Source organism: Frieseomelitta varia, unplaced genomic scaffold, assembly GCF_011392965.1.
Source record: "Frieseomelitta varia isolate USP_RPSP 00005682 unplaced genomic scaffold, Fvar_1.2 scaffold_976, whole genome shotgun sequence".
Lineage (NCBI taxonomy): Eukaryota > Metazoa > Arthropoda > Insecta > Hymenoptera > Apidae > Frieseomelitta > Frieseomelitta varia.
In genome coordinates this window covers 274,366-297,438 of record NW_025110785.1, presented here as the reverse complement: position 1 = coordinate 297,438, position 23,073 = coordinate 274,366, and the positions used below count along the sequence as shown (strand labels likewise).

The 23,073-nt window shown below is 40.4% G+C and overlaps 1 protein-coding gene and 1 long non-coding RNA gene across 7 annotated transcripts in view; one reads left to right on the top strand and one right to left on the bottom strand.

The window, feature by feature from the left end:
* Positions 1-18,237, top strand: part of LOC122538240 (titin-like) — a 57,339-nt gene extending 39,102 nt beyond the window's left edge. The window contains exons 3-8 of one of the 5 annotated variants that reach the window (XM_043672147.1): positions 5,554-5,601; positions 6,112-6,585; positions 6,855-7,136; positions 7,231-8,217; positions 8,260-16,621; positions 16,751-18,237. In XM_043672147.1, the coding sequence (XP_043528082.1) occupies positions 5,554-5,601; positions 6,112-6,585; positions 6,855-7,136; positions 7,231-8,217; positions 8,260-16,621; positions 16,751-16,853 (10,256 nt within the window). In that variant the 3' untranslated portion in view covers positions 16,854-18,237. Of the gene's footprint in view, positions 1-5,553; positions 5,602-6,111; positions 6,586-6,854; positions 7,137-7,230; positions 16,622-16,750 lie in introns of all 5 variants that reach the window. The other 4 variants (XM_043672148.1, XM_043672150.1, XM_043672146.1 and 1 more) reach the window with 4 other exon arrangements.
* Positions 6,429-22,455, bottom strand: LOC122538245. 2 transcript variants are annotated; one of them, XR_006308814.1, is made up of 5 exons: positions 22,348-22,455; positions 21,544-21,726; positions 8,989-9,195; positions 8,750-8,913; positions 6,429-6,567 (listed from the first exon to the last, which is right to left on the bottom strand). It is a non-coding gene; the product is annotated as an uncharacterized LOC122538245 (long non-coding RNA). The 2 variants fall into 2 exon arrangements; XR_006308815.1 differs by lacking the exon at positions 22,348-22,455 and having other exon boundaries at positions 21,544-21,740.
* Positions 22,456-23,073: the final 618 nt, after the last annotated feature.

The window sequence follows — 23,073 nt, the reverse complement described above, 5'->3', positions numbered from 1 at the left end:
TCGGAGTTTAGCGATATTGTAAGCGGCAATAAACCCGATCGAAAACAGGGGATAATTTATAATTGTCCTCGGGAACAGCACGGTCGCTGCGGGCGAGCGATATTACGCCAGAACCGGTTGGTCGACTTCTCTTTAACGCAACACGGCTCGATACCAATGACATTGACATTGACTGTCGGAAGAGCGTGAGTCGCGATACTTTCCGACTCATTAGGAAAGCCTTAATTTTTTCCGATAACTCGCTGGACCGCGGTAGTCGTTCGTCATCATTTGCCGTTCGTACGATTTATCGTCGCGTGCGAAAGGGTTATGTAGGTACGTTATCTCGTGACCGAGTGTCGTTCGGGACATCAGCCGGCGAACAGATTAATCGGGCTCGTGAAAAATTTTATGCAAGCGATACGTGAACGGTAAAAGAAGAAAAAAAAAAAACTGTAAATTATTAATCGCTGTTGGTTTACCTGAGATTACGCGGATGATACTCCTCATTATGTTTTTATATAACTTCTGACACGAAGAGAGCTCCTTTTTATTGACCGTCTAATTACCCGGACGTTGGTGCATGTCTGATGAACGGATAGCGTGCCGACGATCGACTAAACGACAACGACGTGTGGCAGTTAATCTGGTCGTAAAACTTGTCCAGTGAGTGTAAATATTAACTCGCCGATGATGAAGTGATTTCACCTGTGGGCAGTCGTGTCGAAAATTTTAACTACGACCAAGATGTAAAACTTGCATCGGAGAAATTAGAGTGCAAAAGATAAAAAGGAAAAGAAAGAGAATAACGAAGAATACAAAATTATGTAGTGAAATTATTTTGAAAAAATTACGAGTTCGTCATTATCGGTGACAATAAAAATACGATCGGTCGTGTACCAGCGACGTTGTTGAAACGGTTACAAAATTCTCGCTCTCTCGGTCAAAGAATCTAATGGGGCTTTTCATCTGACGCAACAAGGGTTGGTATTATTTCATCTGTGATTTTTTTTCTTGTTTTTCCTTTTTTCATCTGCCGCCACCGTCATGAAGAGGATTCCTTCACGGCGGTTGCGGTGCAGACTAACCGCGACCTTGGGAGACACGTAGTGCAGAATTTCGTGCACGCGATACGCGTCGGGGAGCAGAAAGCCAGGTGCTCGCCGGAGCGTGTGCGGTTGATGGTAATGAACTTTCGCGAGGCAAGGCCGCCAGGATGATTTCATAACGCGCGCGCAATGCCTTTGCTCTCGCTCGCCTGGCCAACCTCCGCAGACCTCTCTCTCCTTCGATCCTATCGCTCTCTCCTCTTTTCTTTCTCCGAGACCGCAACAACTCGTTGTACGAGTCGTTGAACGCACGCACGAGCGACAAGGAAAGAGAATCGTAAGACTTCGTAATGAAAAAAAAAAGAAGGAAAGAAAAGAAAAGCTCGATCGAAGGAGCAAGCGAGAACGAAATAGCGAGGAGAACGTTGACTTATATAATGAATCGTGTGTCTCTGAGGCTGAATAAGATCTCGACCTCGATTGTACCGTTTCTACGCGAACCGTATGAATTTTTTCCTCGCCGCTCGAGGCGAGATCGCGATTATTGTTACGAGAGATAAAAAGCAAAGGCCGTCCGTTTGTCCTTGGTTAATTACACGCCATGGAATTCCGTGGTCGAGGAACCTGTACGTGTGGTACAAAACGACCGGAACTTTTTCTCTTCGTTGAGTGCATGCACTTCGCGACTATCTGGACAGTCTGATCAATTTATAGGGAAATTATATACGCGAACTTTTCTTTTTTACTGAGATGTTGGATCTCGGTAATGAGCGAATTAATGAGAAGAAACGGCAGTGATTTACTTATTTTTTTGTGGATTGTAGATTGTAGATTTGAACGATGTATTAGAAATCTCGCCAATAGTACGGTATAATTGGCCAATTAAAGATGAGACGATAATTCATCGTAATATTATAAATACTTGAATTTCTTGAAATTTCATGAAATTATAGACTCTAGACGGAAGACATAACGATGCGTTTATTAGTCCCAATAGGAAGAAGAAAATATAAATCGAAATTAAATTACGTGGTTTCGAAAATAAGCAAATGTCCAGATACTCTTAAACGAAAGTGTACGCGAAGCAAATGGAAAATCGTTCTTAGAATCCATCCATTTACGGTAACAGAAATACTCTGACCAGCCAGTAATCCCGTTATTCCATCGACTTATTCCATTTAATTCGTCCAACTCCTTAAATCGATCCGCAACCGGACCACAGGATGAACAAGTCACTTTTTCCTCCCAACTTCTTGCTCACGAAAATTGAATCGGCACGGGCGAAGAAACCGGTAACTCCAATATCTCCTGTCCTGTTGTGAGTGAACAAATTATTTATCCCAACCGTACAAAAAAGTTTCTTCGTCGCAGCTGTCGTTTTCTTCATCCATCGATAATCTCGGCGAGCAAAGACAATGTAACGGGTTCTTAACAGCCGTCCGACCATCTAACTTGCCACTTAAGACAAAAAAGAAAAAAAGGAGAAAGAAGCCGAGCACAGTTGCTGCAAATTCGCTCGTTCATCGGTGCGTCGTTCCTCTTGAATGAATACAAAGTAATCCAAGATTGTAATCACGCGCGACACGCCGACACCTCGATGAAGCCTCGCTTGTTGGCAAGGGCCGAACAGGGCGCAATAATTTAGCACGGACATCGTGCAAGACAAGAATCGTCTCGGTAGAGCAACATGTATAATATAGTATATGTGTACATATATATATATATACCTATACGCGTAGTACATATTGAGCCCGGTGTAACGTGGAGGCACGCGGCTTGGATCCGTTCGTGGGACTCGCGACAGAGACACGAATGGCCCTTCCATTCACGGACCTCGGTGTGCTTCCCAGTACAATTCAATTCGTTGGAAAGCGACGCCTGCTGCACGCTCCGCACAGCGTTGGAATGCTGATTCTCGAATATGCCTTGACTCGCCGAGCAGAGCACGTAGAATGGATACGCGAATCTTGCAGCGTGGTTCGCCGGAGAAGACCGCGCTGTGCGGAAACGCACGCGCCGCGCATTTCAACCTCGCGCCTTCGAGTCGCGGATCGACTTCCGATCGAGAGCCGCTCTCATCGTCGTTGCTGGCGCTCATCAGCTGGCACGTAGAATCGTCTACGGTAGTATCGGGAACGAGATACTCTCTGAAATAAAGTGGAAAATTTATATGAGTACAAAGTCACGTTTGCATCTGTTTTTAATTTTTCTTTTCCACGCGTTGATGCTAAAATTTTATTGATCTTGTTATGAATGAATTTAGCACGAAACGACGCCTACTCTCAGTTTCAGTGAAGTATTATCCCACGCTTTTTCCTTGTAAGTATATTACACCTGTACTTCTCCCGTTTTCTATTTCACAATCTCTACAATCACTCAATCCAGTCTAAACTATCCAAGTCTTGAATGTTCATATCTGCGCCTACTTCGAGCAACTTATATTCAAGTAATCTGAAGCGACTTGAAATATTTTTTTCAAACGTTTTCCAAATCTTCGGTTTACTAAAAACCAATGAAAAATGGATTCATTATAACATAATGAATGAAAAATAAATGAAAAAGTCTATCGATCAGGTCTGTACAGCGTTGGTTTCCAAGACGATGGTGTTGAAATTTATCAAGTTAGTCGATTTCGAAAAAGGAGATTTACGTACGAGCAAAAAAAAAAAAAGAAAGAAACGTTCGTAAAGCATTTTCAGTACCATGTAATAAATCTGCCAGTTCTGTACGTTCAATGAAGGGATTATGCTGGACATTCGAATCCTTCGGCTCACGTATCCGCATACGGAGACGTTTTGTGCATTTCAAAGAGTTCCTGGACGGTTTTCAAAGAAAAAAAGGTGCAAGCAGACAGACTTTCGAAAAAAGGACAACGTGTCATTTGCGAATTCGTACACAGTTGCAACTTGTGAAGCAGATGTCTTGAAATTAAAATACAGAGTTAAAGTAGAATTACCATTATTGGAACAGCGGAGAGATTGACAGTTCATAAAACGTACAGGCTTCTCATCAAGCTTCAATTATTTTACTTAATATGAAATTGACATTGAATGAATATAAACGGAAGACAAAAGAAATATAATTCAATGCAATTTGACGTACCAAAAAGATTGTCTAATTTAAATATAAAAATATCCTGAAATACATATTATAACAAATATTTCAATATTTCTCTGTAAAGAAAAGACGAGTATCTTTTTATTAAAAGATTCAAACGATCACACCTTTCCAAAATTCTAATTCCAATAAAAATATGTCTTCCAATGTCCTTCCAATTTTCAAAGATCTTCACTATCAACCAATGAAAATGCTCAATCAAAACATTTTTATTCTCCCAGTTTTATCCCAACAGAATATTGTCTCCCCGAATTGAAGCTAAATGTTTCCTAAATAAATTTGTTCCAAGAATGTCCCACATATATACTTCCCAATTAAACGTTCCACCACTACCAATATCTCGACCTCGTAAGTAAATCGTTTCTTCGTTAAAATTTCGCGATAAACGCGAGTCGAAGATGCGAACCCGGAAAAGAGAAGACAGAAGATCGGTGGATAGAGAGAGCCTCATTGTTCGGGCGGAGAGAATAGCAGAAATGATTGTACGTTGCAGAGGGTGGCGTGTCATGTTTCACGAACAATCGAACTCTCGAGGCGCGTACGCGCGCGCGACACTTCAATTCTGAAGAAATTGCGAAAATGCCACCCCGTACGGCGACGACGAAAAACAAAAACGAAGAGCGAGAGACAGAGATGCACGCGCGCCACTGCGTTTTACTGCGAATGTGTCGACGGTGAAAACTAGCAGCACAAGGATGAACCAGTGAGGAAGACAGGGTAAGAAACGGAGAGTGGAAAAAAATAAAAGAATTCTGTATTCCGCGCGCGCTCGGCATACAATTCGTTCGACTGGGGCGAGGGTGTTAACGAGAATTCGCCCACGTACGCTCGCGCCATATGACGCTTTGACTCACTCCGTTGTTAGAGGCTGGTTCACCCTCCGGACAAACGCATCCCGCCCGGTAATTACTATGATAAACTGCATGCAGAGACACGGATCGTCTCCCTACGAAATTTCATGGGAACTAAAGTTCTTAAGATTATTCAGCCTCGAGCGAATGCGCTACTTTTCAACGCTGGAATTTTCACGTTGAGCTCCGCAGAACGAATGTTAACTTCGTGCTACGAACAATCTTTCTTGGAAGTATTTTGTATTATTTATAGAAATTGAAAAATAAAATGACGTAGTTTTCGAAGGTAAGAAAATACGTGCACCGAAATTGGATCGAATTAATTAATTGATCAAAGCGAAATTAAATTTAATTCAAATATGAATTCGAACTTTGAATTTCGAAAATTTGTACCGACTATCGTATTTTACGAGAAATCAACGATTATTTCAATATTTGTAACTAGAGGTGTACAGAGTGTTTTCACAACGATGAAGTAAACTTCAATTTAATAATTTATATATTACTTTGTATATAGCGGAAATATCAAATGAAACGTATGATTTTCTCTGTTGCAGCACCCGTATATGACCAGGATACCACACAAGTTGCAGAATACGATGGAGGTACGTATATATACCACGACGACTTTCATTACTTCTAATCAATGTACACGCACGCCACAGACGTGAGGTTAATTGTATCGCAGTCGAACAGACGGCACGTGCCGTTTTAACGATTCTTACACGGCACCGCTTTCAATCGATCCTTTCGATGAATATTAAGAACGTCGTGCATTGCCTCCATCTTCAACGTCGTATATTCATGCAACTCTACAATGCACATCCTATCCTTGCAGAGTACAGTTCTGCCCTCCTTAGTCAAAACATATCGATAAATAGTTTAAATTTTACGTATCTTTTCCCGTTTGAGAAATGTGCATTCTGTAAATAACGAGTAACGAAGAAAAATAAAATAACGTTTAATTTTTGAATTTAAACGGATTATTTCAACTTTCGATATTTCGACAACGGACAGAATCGTTTATTAATTATTCTTATTAATTCCCCAATTCAAGCCGAACATTCAAATTCATAAAGATAAATGTCCCTAATAATAATTTTGCTAATTCACAGCCACGGCTGGGTGTTACTACAACTTTCAACGCTATGACGAGGGGGATAGAATCATCACGAACGAACCATGCCTAAACTGCACGTGTCACAATCGAATGCTGATGTGTTACTTGAGGGTTTGTCCCTTCACGAAGGCGATCGGACAAGACTGCACGGTTGAGAAACGTCCAGATCAATGTTGTCCTGTCATCACTTGTCCAGAAGTGCCAGTGCAGCTATTGACTTCGACTACTAATGCGCCCGCAACTTCCGGTTCCACGGCAATCGGCTTCCACGACAATTATGGATGCAACGTCGAGAATCGGTTCTACGCAGACGGTGCCCAATTGCCTACCGATCCTAAAAATCCTTGCGAACTCTGCTACTGTATCAGGAACAGGACTACTTGCGTCATGCAGGAGTGTACTTTACGCGTGGCTGGATGCAGGCCCGTCTATCAACCGGGAATTTGCTGTCCTGTCAAATACAATTGCGGTAAGTTTCTTGCAAATGCATTGAACATAGGAAAGAATATTACTTATGAAATATTGTTGGCGTTGGAAGTATTCAATAGAGAAATTAATTCGTTTCTTCAGAAAATGGTCTTTAAATGAATAAAAGAAATTCTTTATACGAAGAGTTTGAAAAATATCAAGATTCTTAAAGAATAGATTCTCTTACAACGTCAACTTACATATTTTTAACAAAAAATATAATTAATATAACAATTGAAATTTGAATCAATTGGGATGAATGTTCAACAGAATACGACGAGGAACTCGCCACAACGGTTGAGCCAACGCCCGGACTGATCATGACCACTACGATGGCTCCAGGAGAAACAACGCAATGTTACTATCAAGAGAAGGTCTACGAGGACGGCGACTTGATCTACTCGACCCAGCCCTGTCAGCATTGTTACTGTTTCCGCGGTGACATCGCGTGCGCTGTGCAAGATTGCGGAACACCGATGAAAACTCACGGAAAGAATTGCACGGCTCAGCCACCGCCGGAAGGAGAGTGTTGTCCGACTACGTACCAGTGTGGTAAGAAACTTCTTCCTTCATTAAGCTGCTCAAGAGCGGCAGACAATGAGATGTACACGGAACAAGTTCTATATAAACGTTCTTTATTGCATAGAAGATGATGGAGGACTTGTAACGTTACCCAAAGGCGAGGAACAATCTACCGAGGGGCAGGTTTTAGAAACGACAGTTGCATCAGTTACGGAAGTTGAGAAGGAAGCACCGCGTCCTGAAACTACAGAGGAGTCGTTCCCAGGTTCTGACAACGTGATCCCTCAAGACCACGTGGCCCCAACTACTGAGGCTCCGACCGAAAGCGCAGCGTCCACGGAAGAACCTAAGAAAGAAGAAGCTCCTTCGGTACATGAAACCGCTGCTCCAGAAACTCCAACTACTGAAAAGGAAACAAGTATATCAGAAGAATATACTACCGAAAGCGCTCCAGCCGTAACGGAAGCATCGAGCGCAGTACCAAAATTGACCGAACCTCCCGAGGAAGCAAAGGGTGAGACAACGGAGGCACCAAATGTAGAAGAAAAGGGCGAAGAAACGGTCACTACACCTGCAGAAGAAACTACTCAAGAAGTAATTCAAACTTCAGCTCCAGAAGAAATACCGGAATCTTCACCAAAAGTGGAAGTTACATCAGAGGAGGTAACTACTGTGAGAGAAGAAGAAAAACCTGAGATGATTACTGAACAAGCAACACCAGAGGAAGCACAAACTGAAGCTAAAGTCCCTGAGGAGGAACAGCCAGAATTACCAAGTGGTGAAAAGAAAGAGGAAGAGAAACCCACGGAAGAGAGCGTGACTGAAGAAATAATATCGAAAGAGGAGCATCCGATCGAAGAAGCTGAAATACCTACGCAAGCACCGGAAGCTCCAAGCGAAGAAAAGGAAGTATCTCCGGTTCTTGAAACAGAAGTGACAACGGCTAAGACTTTGGACGAAGAAGAAGCAACAGAAGCAGCCAAAACTGAAATTCCAGACCACAGACTGTCGACAGAGACACCCACTGAAGAGAAACCAGAAGAAGCTGCAACACCTGAGATAGAAGTAACTACCGAAAAACCTGTCAAAGAGGTTTCAAGCACCGAACAAATCCCTGAACAACCTGAACAAGTTTCTCAACAACCAGAACAAGTTCCTGAAGAAGAAAAAGAAAAGCCAATGGAAGTGAGCACGGAACGACAACCAACAGAGGCGTCTACAATTCCATCAGAATATGGTATAGAAGAAATAACAGAAAGTGCAATGGAACAGAAGACAGAACTGCCAGTACACGAACCTAGCTTGGCTCCCAAAAAGGAGGACATGATTCCTCTTCAATTACCAGAAACTAGCGAGCAACCAACTGTGGTAAGCGAATATCCTTTGGAAGAAGAAACACCTGAAATTCCGGAACACGGTCCTCCAGGTATCTCGATTACCGAACGTGTACCAGAAAGTAAAGCAGAGGATAAAGAAGCAGTAACTGAGATTCAAGTCACAGAAGGTTACGTTGATATGAAGCCACCAGAATTTACTGTACCGGGTAGTCTTGTAACTGAAGCACCTATGCAAAATGCTTCGTCCACGTATTTGCCACCTGTTCAAGAAACAACGATTGCTCCAAAGCATGAAACGGTACCTACGGAAGAAGGAACTACTATACAAGTGCCGGAAGAAGCACCCTCGTCCACTTCGGCTGCACCAGAAAAGGCTGAAGAAGGCGCTCCCTCGGTTACAGAAACTGGTGAAATTCCAGGTGAAGAGAAGGAGATAACAGAAACTGCTCCTAAGGGTACTGAACCTAGCCCTGCAACAGAAATTTCAACGTCAACGTCGGAAGCTGCACAAGAAGTACCTCAACCGACTGAGCAACCGACCTTACCAGAGGAACAGAGTACTGAGATATCATCGTCTGAAGTTTTACCAACGAAAGAAACTTCAGAGGAACAAGAGTTGCCGACAAAGGGATTGACTATCGAAGAATCTGGAGAAACTTCGTCCGAAGAAATGAAAGATTCCAGTGAAGAAGTGAAAGAAAAACCTGAAGAACATGCACCTGAGACACCGGCTCCAAGTTCAACTGAGGTACCTGTGACAGAAAAACACGAAACTGAGCAACCATCTGTCGAGGAACAAACCGTAGAATCCGAGAAGGCAAGTACAGAAGGTGCTCAGGAGACGCCTTCGACGGAAGTTCCACGCGTTGAGGTACCCGCTACGGAAATCAGTGCAATTCCAGAAGAAAAACCTGCTACAGAGCAAGAAGAACAAGGTACTGTTGCGCCAGAAGAAGCTCTGCCAAGCGAAAAGCCTGGTGTCAGTTCCGAAGCACCTGAAGAACAGGCTACTGAGCAACCAATTGTTGAAGAGGAAGTTCCAGTCACTGAGGGAATTGAGGGTGAAAAAATAGGCACGACTATCAGCAAAGATGAGCAACCTGAAACAAGTGAGAAACCTGTGGTTGAAGAAATTCCAAAAGAAGCAACTACTCCAGGAATAGAAGGTTCACCAGCAACTGAGGAAACAATAGAGGCTGAAAAACCAACTGAAGGCATTTTAACAGTTGAAGTTCAACCAACAGTGGAATCGGAGGAAGAACAGAAGACAGAAGCACCAGAAACAACTAGTGAAAAACCAGCTCAGACTGAAGCACCGGTAACTAAAGAAGAAATATCGACTGAAGGAGTGCAAGAAGAACAGAAGACAGAGCAGCCAGTGAAGGAAGAAGGTCCAACTGAAGGACCATTGACTTCATCTCCATCTCCATCGACAGAACAAGCTGTTACTGAAGGATTAGAAAAAGAAGAAACACGTGCTCCCGAGGAACACGTGCCAACTAAACCGCCTATTAGTGAACGCAAAGAAGATGAAATGAGTGCAGAAAGACCACCTGAGGTAGAAGAAGGCGTTCAGAAGCCATCTCCTCTTGATGAAGAGAAGCCAACTGAAAAGCCTGTAGGAGAAGAAGAAACAACAACTGCTGCACAGGAGGAAGCTGGAAAACCTGTTGAAGAAGAAAAGCCAACTGAAAAACCTATCGAAGAAGGAAAACCAAGCGAAGGAACTATAGAAGAACAGAAACCTGGTGAAGAGAAATCAACTGAAACACCTTTAGAAGAAGGACAACAAACTGAAAAACCCACTGAAGAAAAATCTGAGGAAGAAGAGAAACCAGAAGAAGAAGGGCAGAAACCCACTAAAGGACCACTTGAGGAAGGAAAGCCTACTGAAGGACCTTTGGAAGAAGAAAAACCAACTGAAGTATCTACTGAAGGTGAACAACCAGTTGAAGAACAGAAACCGACTAAGATACCTGCTGAAAGTGAACAACCAGCTGAAGAACAGAAACCGACTGAGATACCTGCTGAAAGTGAACAACCAGCTGAAGAACAGAAACCGACTGAAGAATCTAAAGAAGAAGGACAGTCAACTGAAGAACAGAAACCAACTCAAGGACCTATTGAAGAACAAAAACCAGTTACAGAGATACCTACTGAGGAAGGAAAACCAATACCAAGTGAAATACCTGTGGAGAAACCAACGGAACAATCTGTTGAAGGAGGAATACCTTCTCAAGAGGAACAGCAAACAGAAAGACCGGTCGAAAAAGAGGAACCAACAATACCTATGGAACAGAAACCAACTAAGCAGCCAATAGAAAAAGAAAGACCAACTGAAGAACCTGCTGAAGAAGAAAAGCCAACTGAAGAACCTGCTGAAGAAGGAAAGCCAACTGAAGAACCTGCTGAAGAAGGAAAGCCAACTGAAGAATCTGCTGAAGAAGGAAAGCCAACTGAAGAACCTGCTGAAGAAGGAAAGCCAACTGAAGAACCTGCTGAAGAAGGAAAACCAACTGAAGAACCCGCTGAAGAAGGAAAGCCAACTGAAGAACCTGTTGCAGAGGAAAAACCAACTGAAAAAGCTATAGAAGAGATACCAAGTGAAGTGACGCCTTCTGAAGAAACTCCAATATCCGTAGGAGTTTCAACAGAAGGTCCTGCAGCCGAAGAAAAACCTTCTGAAACTTCTGAAGCAGTACCTACAGAACTTCCTAAAGAGGTGCCTGAGAAACCTTCTGAAACTTCTGAAGCAGTACCTACAGAACTTCCTAAAGAGGTGCCTGAGAAACCTTCTGAAACTTCTGAAGCAGTACCTACAGAACTTCCTAAAGAGGTGCCTGAGAAACCTTCTGAAACTTCTGAAGCAGTACCTACAGAACTTCCTAAAGAGGTGCCTGAGAAACCTTCTGAAACTTCTGAAGCAGTACCTACAGAACTTCCTAAAGAGGTGCCTGAGAAACCTTCTGAAACTTCTGAAGCAGTACCTATAGAACTTCCTGAAGAGGTGCCTGAAAAACCTTCTGAAACTTCTGAAGCAGTACCTACAGAACTTCCTAAAGAGATGCCTGAAAAACCTTTTGAAACTTCTGAAGCAGTACCTACAGAACTTCCTAAAGAGGTGTCTGAAAAACCTTCTGAAACTTCTGAAGCAGTATCTACAGAACTTCCTAAAGAGGCGCCTGAAGTAGCGACAGAACTTCCGAAAGAAACTCTGCCCATAGAAAAGACACAAACAGAAGGTATTGCGCCGCAAGAAAAAACAACAGAAACTCCCATTATCCACGAAGAACATTCTACAGAACCTTCTACAGAACCAACTAAACAAGCTCCGATGCAACCTGTCGAAGAAGGAAGCACTCAACAACCAGAACTACCAGCTGAAGCATCAACGGCAGCTGTTCCGAGTGAAACAACCGAACAAGTAGTTCCCGAGGAAGGCATCATGACTGAAACATCTGAAGTATCATCGACTGAACCTACAATTTCTAAAACAACAGTAGCACTTCCTGCAGAAACAACATTACCGGAAGGAGAAGAGAAAATATCTACTCCCGAACAAGCTCAAACTGGTGCTCCACCAAAGGAAGAGGGGACAACGCAAGCTCCTCAGGAGAAGGAAACAGAGGCTCCGATTACAGAAGAGAAAACTCCAGAAACGTCAACATCCAAAGAGGAAAAAATTCCAGAAACTACATCCTATGTAGAAACATCGCCTACTGAACAAGTGGTTGAACAATCCACACAGGCTGGAGATTTATCTACACATGGCCCTTATCTACCACCAACAATTCCAGGAGAAGGCAACTGCCTCATCGAAGGACAATCTTACAGCAACAACTCTGCCGTTCCTCCTGCCAATTCTTGTCAACTTCGATGTCATTGCATTAGTAGTATCATTCAGTGCGATCTGGTTCAATGTCCACCGCCTCCCAATCATTTATCAAACTGTATGCCAATTCATACTAGCAAAGATTCTTGCTGTCCGATGTACACTTGCGACTCGACGCCTACAGCAGTATTGGAGTCTGATAATCATATGATCGAACACAAAACGCCTAAATACGAAGAGGAACAGAAGACTGTATCACCTGCAGTCACTGAAGTTCCAATAAAGGAAGGCATGACGGAAGCTGTCAAAGAAGTTTCGATTACAGTAGCACCAGAAACACATGCACCTGGCAAAGAAACGAGCGAAAAGATACCCACACCCAGTTTGCCCGAAGGAACGCAAACGACACCAAAATCTGCCGAACCTGAGCACGTACAAACGACCATTGGAGAAGCTGCCAAAGAACCTGAAGAACACACACTTAGTCCAGTACCTCCGCAGGTAGAATCTTCTAGTCAAATACCTTTAGAAGAAACTTCGCCAGAAATACCAAGCATTTCCACGAAGATCCCAGAAGAAAAAGAACAGGTAACGAAAATGCCATCTACTGAACAGCCGATTCCTGAAGGACAGGTTCCTGAACAGCAACCATCAAGTCCTGCGGCGGGTGAAGAACAGACAACAGAAGGAGTTCAAGAAGAACAAACTTCTGTTGGAACTGAAAAAGAAGCTGCTACTACAGTGAAACCATCGACTGAACAACCGTCCGTTCCACCCACTGAAGAAGAACAGAAACCCACAGAAAGTGAAGAACAAATAACTGTCTCTTCTGCTATACCAGAAGAAGGTATAAGCAAAGAGCCTGAACTTCCAAGCTCCTCCATAGTACCAGAAGTTACGTCAGAAGGGACTGAAACTCAAGGACCACTAGAAGGAATTACTTTGAGTCCAGAATCGGTAACACAACCTGAAGAAGAGAAAATGAAAGAACCTAAGCCATCTGAAGAAGAAAAACAGTCTGCTCAACCTGAACAACCCACTACAGAAAGTGAATTACAAACTGTCCAAACTGGTGAAGCAGAGCCTGAAAAACCATCCGTTGAAGTATCGACTCCAGAAGGTGTAACAGCAGGTGAAGGACAAGAAGCAACTCCAGTCGAACAGGAAACTCTTAAACCAAGTGAAGGTGAAGCACCTGTAACCACAGAAATGGAAATATCCACAGAAGAAGCACCTGGTTTGACTAAAGAAAGACCAAGTAGCACTGAAATACCTGAAGAAGAAGCAACAGCGTCATCAATTGAGAGTGCAGAAACTCCACAGGAACCAGAAGCTGTCCCAAAGAAACCAGAAACTATTCCAGAAAAAGAACATGCCGTGCCAGAAGGAACTGAACAGCCCTTGATACCTACTACTGCAGAAACCAAAGAAACAGCCACACCTGAAAGTGCTGCTATCACGGAGACTGTTGAAGAGTATACTGAATCTCCTGGAGAACAACCTGAGAAGGTATCCGAGGAACAAGTACCAAGTTCTACCGAAACCGCTGAGATAAGCACTGAGCAACCATTGAAATCTACTAAGACAGAAGAAACGACTGAAAAGGAGGGAGTCACTGAAGAACAACCAATTACAGTTAAAACAAGACCTGAAGAAGAAGCGGCGTCATCTATACCTACAGAGGAACAACCTGAAGTAACACCAGCAATGGAAGAACAAACTCCAGAGCCTGTTTTACCTCCTAAAGAGGAAGCTACACCATCTACGGAAGCTCCTGTGTCTCAAGAAGTTAGTACAGAAGGAATCCTTGAAGCTAGTACATCTTCTGAATCAACTTTGCCGCAGGAACAAACTGAACAGCCAGCAACAGAAAAGGAAATTGAAACATCAGCACCTGAAGAAGCTGTCACAGAAGGAATCAAGGAACAACCTATTCAACCAGAGGAACAACCGACTACTGAGAAACCTCTTGGTGAAGTGGCTGCAACTTCGGCACCAACTGAGATTCCAGAACAGGCAACAGAAAAAGAAGAGCAAGTGACTGAATCTGTAATATCTGAGAAAGAAACTGCAGTGCCAATAGTACCTGTGGAAGAACAGAAACCTGAAGAAGAAACTGAGAAACCGATTGTAAAAGGTGTACCACCTGCAGAGACAACCGCGATGCCTGAAGAAGGTGAAAAAGCTACACCTGTGAGCGAAGAACAACCTAGTGAAACACCGTCCCCAGTTGTAAAAGAAAGTTTCACACCAGCACCAGAAGAAATTTCAGTTTTACCAGAAGAGCAGGAACCTGTAACAGAAGGTAAAATTGTAACTGCGCCAAGCGAAGTAAGTCCAACTTCTGAAGAACAACCTTCTGTGACGGAAAAGAAACCAGAAGAAGGACCAGAAATAACGCAACAAACTGAAGCACCGTCTATGGCAGAAGACACGGAAAAACCAGTGGAAGAAGAACAGGTACCAACTGAAGGAAAATTAACTCCAGAGGAGACTGGTTCTACTGAAATACCAGAGAAAGGAACGACCCAAGAAACGCCAGAACAAGAATTATCTGAGAAACCAGAGAAAACACTTCCAACTGAGGGACCTGTACAAGCTACTGAAGCTCCTGAGAAGACAGCACCTTCTACAGAAATTCCAGAAATTCCTTCTGAGATACCAGAAAAGGCAGCTACGACTGAAGCATCTGAGAAAGAATATTCGACCGAAGCTCCTGTAAAGGTAACCTCTACAGAAATGGTTCCAGAAGAAAAAGTTCCGGAAAAAGAACTTCCTGGTGAACTACCAAGTGAATTGCCAGGAGAAGCAATTACTACTGAAGCAGCAGAAAAGGAACTTCCTAGTGAAATACCAGAGAAAGAACCGGAAGAACAAACTACAGGAGTACCTGTGCAGATTATTCCTGAACAACCAACTGAAGTGACAGAAAAAGTTCTTCCAGAAGAAGAGAAGCCTGATAAAACAACAGAAAAGACTCTTCCTGAAGAGGAGAAACCTGGTGAAGTAACTGAAAAGGTTTCCGAAGGAGAAAGGCCAGTCGAAATTGAACAACAAACGATGGAACCCGAGAAAGAAGTTCCTCAAACTACGGAAGGCATTTCGTTGAAGGAACAATTCCCTGAACAAGCACCAGGAACGACTGAAACTCCTCAAATTGAAGAAAAGACGACTAAACTTCCAACCACTGAAGAAGAATTAGCACAGCCAACTACACCAGAAGCTGAAATCGAAGCAACATCTCCTCAAGAAGGAGAACCTTCAACTGAAGCTACAGAAGCTCCAGCTGCGCCTGAAGTGCCCGAAACTACAACAAAGGCAGCTGAATCAAGCCAACCATCAGAAGAAGCACAAGTAACGGAAGCACAACCTATTGTAACAGAAGCACAGCCTGGCGTAACGGAAGCACAACCTGGCATTTCAGAAGCTCAACCTTCTACCGAGCCAGCAATCGAAACTTCAACGGAGCGCAAAACGGAAGAACAGGCTCCAGAAACTGAAAAAGCTCCCGAGGAAGAGCATATAGCCCCAACCGAAGAGCCTCAACAAACACTTCCTGAAGAGCACAAAGAAGAAGAGAAACTTTCGATAAAGCCTGAAGAAGGGCAACAGGCAACCGAGGCTCCTCTCGAAGAACCCATCACGAAAACTCACGCACTTCCAACGGAACCATCTCTACTTGAATCAACCGAAGAAGAACAAGAAGAAGAGACGGAAGAACACAATGGATTGCCAGAAGGTCCTTCGTCGACCGAAAAAGAAGAACCATCCGAAGGCCAATTCCCAGTTGGAGTCGACGAACATCTTCCACCGGCAACTGTGCAACCGCCTTCGAGCACTCTAGCTCCGCAAGTTCCTGAATATCCGGATCAATCAGTGACTGGAGAAGACAATCCACACTTCCCTACACACGGTGGTAGCTACTTGAATCCTGACGAAGACTACGACGAAGATGATCAAGCAATTTACGGACCGGGCACTTGCCGATATGGCGGCAAGGTTTACGTATCGGCGCAACAAATTCCAAGAGACGACCCGTGCGATTTCTGCTTCTGCTTCAGAAGCGATATCATTTGCCTGCAACAGAGCTGTCCACCGCCGATCCCAGGTTGCCACGAGGAACCGATCAATGGATTCTGTTGCCCGAGATACGAGTGTCCTGTGTCAATGGCCACGTCGCTTAACATCACCACGACGACGACGACGACGACGACGACATTGCCACCGCATTTCCATGCTCACGCCTACAAGGGAGCCGCGAAACGAAGCGGCTGTCAAATTCGCGGACAAGCGTACCGCGTCGGAGAAGTGATTAGGTCCGCGTCTGGACCTTGTCTTCAGTGCACGTAAGTTATTCATATTTGAATGTTCCTCAAACTACCACAAATTATAATATCTTCTACTTGTTAAGTGTAAAATTTTGGAATCCTTTTTACGTTTTTACAATTAATGAAACAAATGACTATGGATTTCAGTTGCGGTGGTGACGGCAATATGAAGTGTGATCCACGAGTGTGTAGCCCGGAGCCGATGTTGAGGCAAATGATCGCGGCGGCCACGGCCAGAAGGAGAAGATGAGCCGGTCAATACGATCCCGGGGATCCATCGAACAAGCATATACACAAGGAAGTCTAGAGAGTAGGATCAGTGTTGTATAAAAGTGAATTAAAAATATTCTAAACTATCGAAATGTCGCGGGAACACAGACTATAATGTGCTTCGGCGATTATGAACTGAGTGGCCAAAACCGTAAACGTTTATATTATAATATTATATTATATTATATAAAGAGAAGAAAGAAAAGAGAGAGAGAGAGAGAATGAAATAGAGATAGGAACAGAGAATGAGAGAGAGAGAGCGTGCGCGCGAGAGAGAAATTGATGAGCGTGTAATGGAAGGGACTAAAGAAAAAGAAAAAAACAAAAAAAAAAAAACGAGGGAGAAAGAAATGAAGAATTTAGCTACGTAAAACAAGGCTCGTTTTTAGTGCCAAACGTGAAACAGAAGGAAGCAAACCAGTGGAACCAGTGGGAGAGGGATATGGTGGAAAAATATTTCGTGATAGTTCCACATCTTACGCCATTATTTCTTTTTTCGTCTTTTTACACGTAAAAATGATGGTTCTAGAGAGGAAGAGAAAAAGCGATTAATGAACAAAAAAAAAAAAAAAAAAAAATGTTGCTGAACGTACGAGACTTATGACTGTGCCTTCGTCAGTGTCGACAACAGCGGCACTTAAACTTTCGTGACAGCCAAACAACACGGTGCTGATTCTAGGCCGCGATCATCGTCGTTGAAGCTTGACACTTTTCGTCAACGAGGAAATCGTCATTAGAAATTAAATATGGTGATGGGATACAAAGGATAAAAGCGTTTCAATGGAACGCAACCAAAAAAATAAATAAATAAATAAATAATAAAGCGAAGAGAAAATATACGACCACGCGATACGATTTCTCGTACAGTGACATTGTAACAGCAATAGCAAAGATCGTATGAGGGATAATCGCGAAATGTTTTTCTTGGAGTGAAGCCTCATTGATTTCCCACGTACGATCGAACTCGTGGGAATTCGATTCACACGACGAGAAATGTAAGCGCCACGTAGAAACGTTGCTCTTGTAATATCACTGTAGGAAACTTGAACAACGATGATCCACGGTCATCTACCGTTACGATCGCGACAGATCTAGATCGTTTCATGGCTGACACGCGTCGTGCGCTAACGATCAGTCCACATTTACTCACGTCTGCTGATGTTCACGTGTGCTTGAATACATAGAACATTAGAAATATCAACGCCCTTAATTCATGACAAATTTTCCAGTCGATAATTTCAATTGTTTTTTACGCACAAACATTTCTTTATAAAATTTCTTAATAAAAATTCGCCTTCTTGTTAACTGACGTTAATGGTAGAGGAGATATAACGAAGTCATAAAATCGATCAGGTATTAAAATTTCATACGATGTTGATTGCACTTTGTATTATATTTAGAAAAGTTTATATACTATATTAATCCCATCAACTGTACTTGCGCGAAATTCTTTTCGCGTGAAAAATCCGCGCAATAAACCAAGATTGTATTCGAGCATGCGTATCTGCGTGTGTGCGTGCGTTTGTGTGCATGGTACATTTATACGTTAAAGATAGAAAGAAAAAAAAAAGAAGAAGAAGAAGAAGCAAGAAAGACAAGACGAAAGGTACGCGTATCTCAAAGCTCAAACAGCGGCTCGCGCGGAGGACCGATCGCGAATTTGCTTCTCCGGCGAGCTGGCGTCATTATACATATATATATAAATATATATATATAAATATAAATATATACATTTATACGATTCTTTATATACACTGTACCCCCTTAAAATAATAACACTTAACGATGTTCTATACGTTTGTACGAAAGTATATTAATTATAATCTATAGAATGATCGTTCTTCGTTCTCTAGTCTCAAAGTGTCGCGGGATCGATTGTGGGTCTACGATAGAAACCTGTTATGCCACTTCACTCCCGCGATTTATCAGTCAATTAGAATTTGATACCAACTTTTGCTAATAAGCTATACCGCGAGGAGAAATACAGCCGAGAAACTAAGTGGAAGAGTGTTCGTTCACGTGTAGAAGGAGCCAGAATGTGGAACACGTCGTGACAAACGCTTTGAGACTCCGGAACCTGGAGCCGTTTTTTTTAGATGTAATAGAACGAACGCTAATTATCGCAGAAATAACGCGCAAATAAGTGTCTCTGTAATTTATAATACGAACGAATAGACCATACGCGTCATAGTTCTGTGTCTTCCTGGAAAATACTGTCTTCTCAAGCGAATCCCGTCGATCCTTTTTCCGTGTGTACACGTTCGTCATTTAGCTCGTAATCCACATGCGAACGGTGAAGTTTTTCGCGGGAGAAACGCGAGTAATAAATAAAGAAGGAGAATTTCTGTTGAAAGAAATTAAAGAAACGCATTGTAACCATAGTGCTTCCAATGGCAACTCGATCGTGATACAAGTGGCCATATTATTACTGTCACTGTCTCGAAGATTATCTTTACATGCGTAAACACGCGATAATAAAGTTACAATACATACAATTTGTCCTTTCTTTTATAAGAGTCATCTTTATATCTTAAACCGTCTATACGCGATTTGTACGAGAATGGTAGAAATTTTTAAATTGAATATGAAATACAGAAACGATGTTGCATTAGAATTCATTGCAGTATGTGTCTTATTTTTCGATTTAGAACTTAAGGAGCATTTAAAATAAAATAGAATTCGATATATGGGCTAATATAAAATTAATCGGGCTGAACATTCGAAATGAAAAATTTGACTGATAATCTAGGCTAAATTGATAATCTAAATCAATCAACACGTTCAGTGCATGTTTCTTGAATCCGAATTGCCGTGTACTTGATATTGTACATGATATTCATGTGGATGAGAGAATTGTACTGGAAATCATGAAATTTTAAAAAGAACTTTTGTACTAATTTCGTGAAAAATACGTTTTGCAATAAAAAAAAAATAGCTTCGTTTGTAAATGATTTATGAGCATATGGCATTGTAAATAGCAAAGATCGCGTTAACATAATAAAATACTTTTTATAATTAAAGCACGGTCGGGTAGCCGCATCACGTTTAAAAAGCGTAAATTCTTATTGCAATTATGAAACAACTATGTTGAACATAATTGGTAAAAAAAAAAATACAATTTTAAACATGAAAGCTAACAGAATTCGGTAACCTTTAAATATAATTTCCCTTGCGATTAAACGAAGACTCATTTTTCAGTAATTTGCGAAGTTTATCAGAGATAACACGATAGAATTGCTCGCAAAACGGTTTATTAGCGTACGAACGAATCGTACCAATTCTGTACTTACGCGCAATTGAATCGGGTTTTTTATAAGCTAACGATTCTAGTAATTAATCGAGCCTAGTATTTATCTTAATATTCATTCATAGTGAATAGTACATAATACGAACCAATATGCAATGAGATTGTAAACTAAATCATCAAATAGTGATATCAACTAATATCACAGTGCTGCGAACATGTTAAATTCTGCCTCAGAATTCATAATGACTAATTTTATAGTATATAATCTTATTCCATCTATTCAGTAAAAAATTTAATAATTTTTTAGTAATTATAAATTAAACTATGATAACTAAAATTTAATGTTATTAAATAATAAATAAAAATTTTAATAATATAATAATTCTACCAATCTGTTCTGCTTTTACTATTAAGAACTTTTACAATCTCGTTACATCGTGGTTTGTACTATATCGAAGATAAAGCGAATACACATTGAGTTGATAGTACGTTTATATGACATGCATGTATAACTCTAACGTAAGATATATTAATTGTGGTGAACACATAGGATGCATGTAATTAATTAATGCGTGCTCGATGTTGGCAAAGATCTTCCCCGTTGTGCGAGAAACCAACCGATTCGTCGACGGATGCGTCTTTTATTAACGAGTCACGTAACTTTTTATACATATTATAAATATATATAAATATATAAATATATAAATATAAATATATAAATATATGATATTTATACACAGAATGACCAATTTTTATCTGGTGCCAAAAGTTTTCTAGCGCGAGCGTTTTAACTACGTGGCAATCACCATTTCTTCGATCTTGGAGATCAATTTTGCAACGGATAAACGAACTATGGATTTAAATTGATCATGCTGTGAATAGCGAAACGAACAGTAACTATGCACAGTACGCGAATATACTCAAAATGCTCGTGATCAATTTCTCGAACATTTCTTCTTCCTTTGTCTTCCTTTCTTTCTTTTTATTCCTTCGTTTTTCTTCTTTTTTTTTTTTTTTTTTAATCGATTATCATCAACCAGAATGACAATTATTATTCTCAGCATAATCCGTGTACAATATGTGATACATAAAAGAAACAAGCGAATCGAGGAACACTCCGATGGTTCCCGACTGTATGGAACTGTAGATTTGATAGTACGTGCTAGCATAAAGTGTCCTTTTATACTGAATAAACGATTTTGTATGTCAAACTCCTATCTACTCTCTGATTCTCACTACCTTCCCTTTTAAGGGGATGTTGACGGTTCAATTTAAATGATATCCAAATAAGTTTTCATTCAGAGATAATAAAAAATAATTACTTAAAAATTACTAATACATTTCGTATATATAGATACATATTTCATATACATCATTAAAGTTCTTACTATTAACAGCATAATTAAAAGGAAAAAATACTAACCTAATTTATTTGCTTTCTCTTCGTTACTTCTATCTGCTTATTTTGTTTTCAATGAAATCGATTGAATTCCGAAAGATTATGTTCACGATCACTACTTTATATTTTGCAGCTATATGAATATATTGAAATTCTTCTTCATTGAAATTTAACGTCTACCATCGAACATTAATAATCTGTAGTTTGCTGAAATATTTCGAAATTTTTTATATCGAGAATATGTTAGAAAAAGAGTGAAGTTCAAATTAATTTATCCCTGTATTGCAAATTATGTGTAAAAATAATAATAAAAATGAATAATATTTGTTATATTTTTAAATCTTTTGGTCTTGAGACGTTTGAAAGTATAGGATCAAGCACGAAGAATATATCATTTAGTTCAGTTAATTTAAGAAAATAAAAAGTAAAAATAATATTAAAAATGATAACGCAGTAAACACTGATTCTACCGACCGATTCTATTACATAATGCGCACGATCACAAGAATTCTTCAAAAAAAAATTTTTATTAGAAATAAGAGAAAAAGAAATAAAATATTCTTTTTCATATTTTTTTATTATTTATTTATCAAAAATATCATATTAGAAATATAAAATATTTTTAATATTCCCAATATTGTTGAATCCGCAATATAACTAATGTACTAATCAAACATGGCGCGCGTTAAACAGAACTGCGCAATATGTAATGCGCAGAATACGTTAAAATTTATATGTAATAACATGTCTTCCGAAATACAATATCTATTATTGAAAGAAATCACCAATTATCCAATAATGAAAAAATAAATATATAAATACATTTACCTTCATTAGAATAAGTTAAATGTTAATTCGTTGAATCATCTGTTCGGCATTGTAATATTCTCAAACTTCTGCTCCTTCGATATCAATAATAAATTAATAATCTGTAGAAATACCAAATATGTATTTAGAATAAATGTATTCCATTTTTATATTAAAAAAAAAATAATAAACTAATGAAATATTGAATTCTGTCTTAAAAATTTACAATATGTATAATATAAATTATTGGTAATCTTTACAATCAATATTTCAAAAAACTATTTAATTTCACAATGATTCTAACTAATAAATTATCAAATAAACATGTATTAATTAAATGAAGCTAGTAGCAAACAATAAACAGTAATAGAATAGTAATAAAAGTACTACGTAATTGAAATTACGTACCTTAACAGAGTGAGATGTTAGCACCATGTTCTGCAACAAGAGACTAACGCTTGGCGCCAAAACGTAACGTTTCTGTCTTCTGATTGGCTATAGCGATGAACATAACTGTTCTGTGATTGGCTAGAATGCGATACTCTTATATGCAAAATCACGCGCAAAATTTAAATATTTACGTAAGAATTAAATAAAAATAAATAAATAAATTATTATATATTGTTACCATATCTCTAAACTATCGAAGATTGATAAGAAACCGAATATTGATAAAAAGTGAGGTATAAATTTGTAATTGAAAATAATTTCTAAATGTGTAGAACAACAAATTGTATAGAATTAACA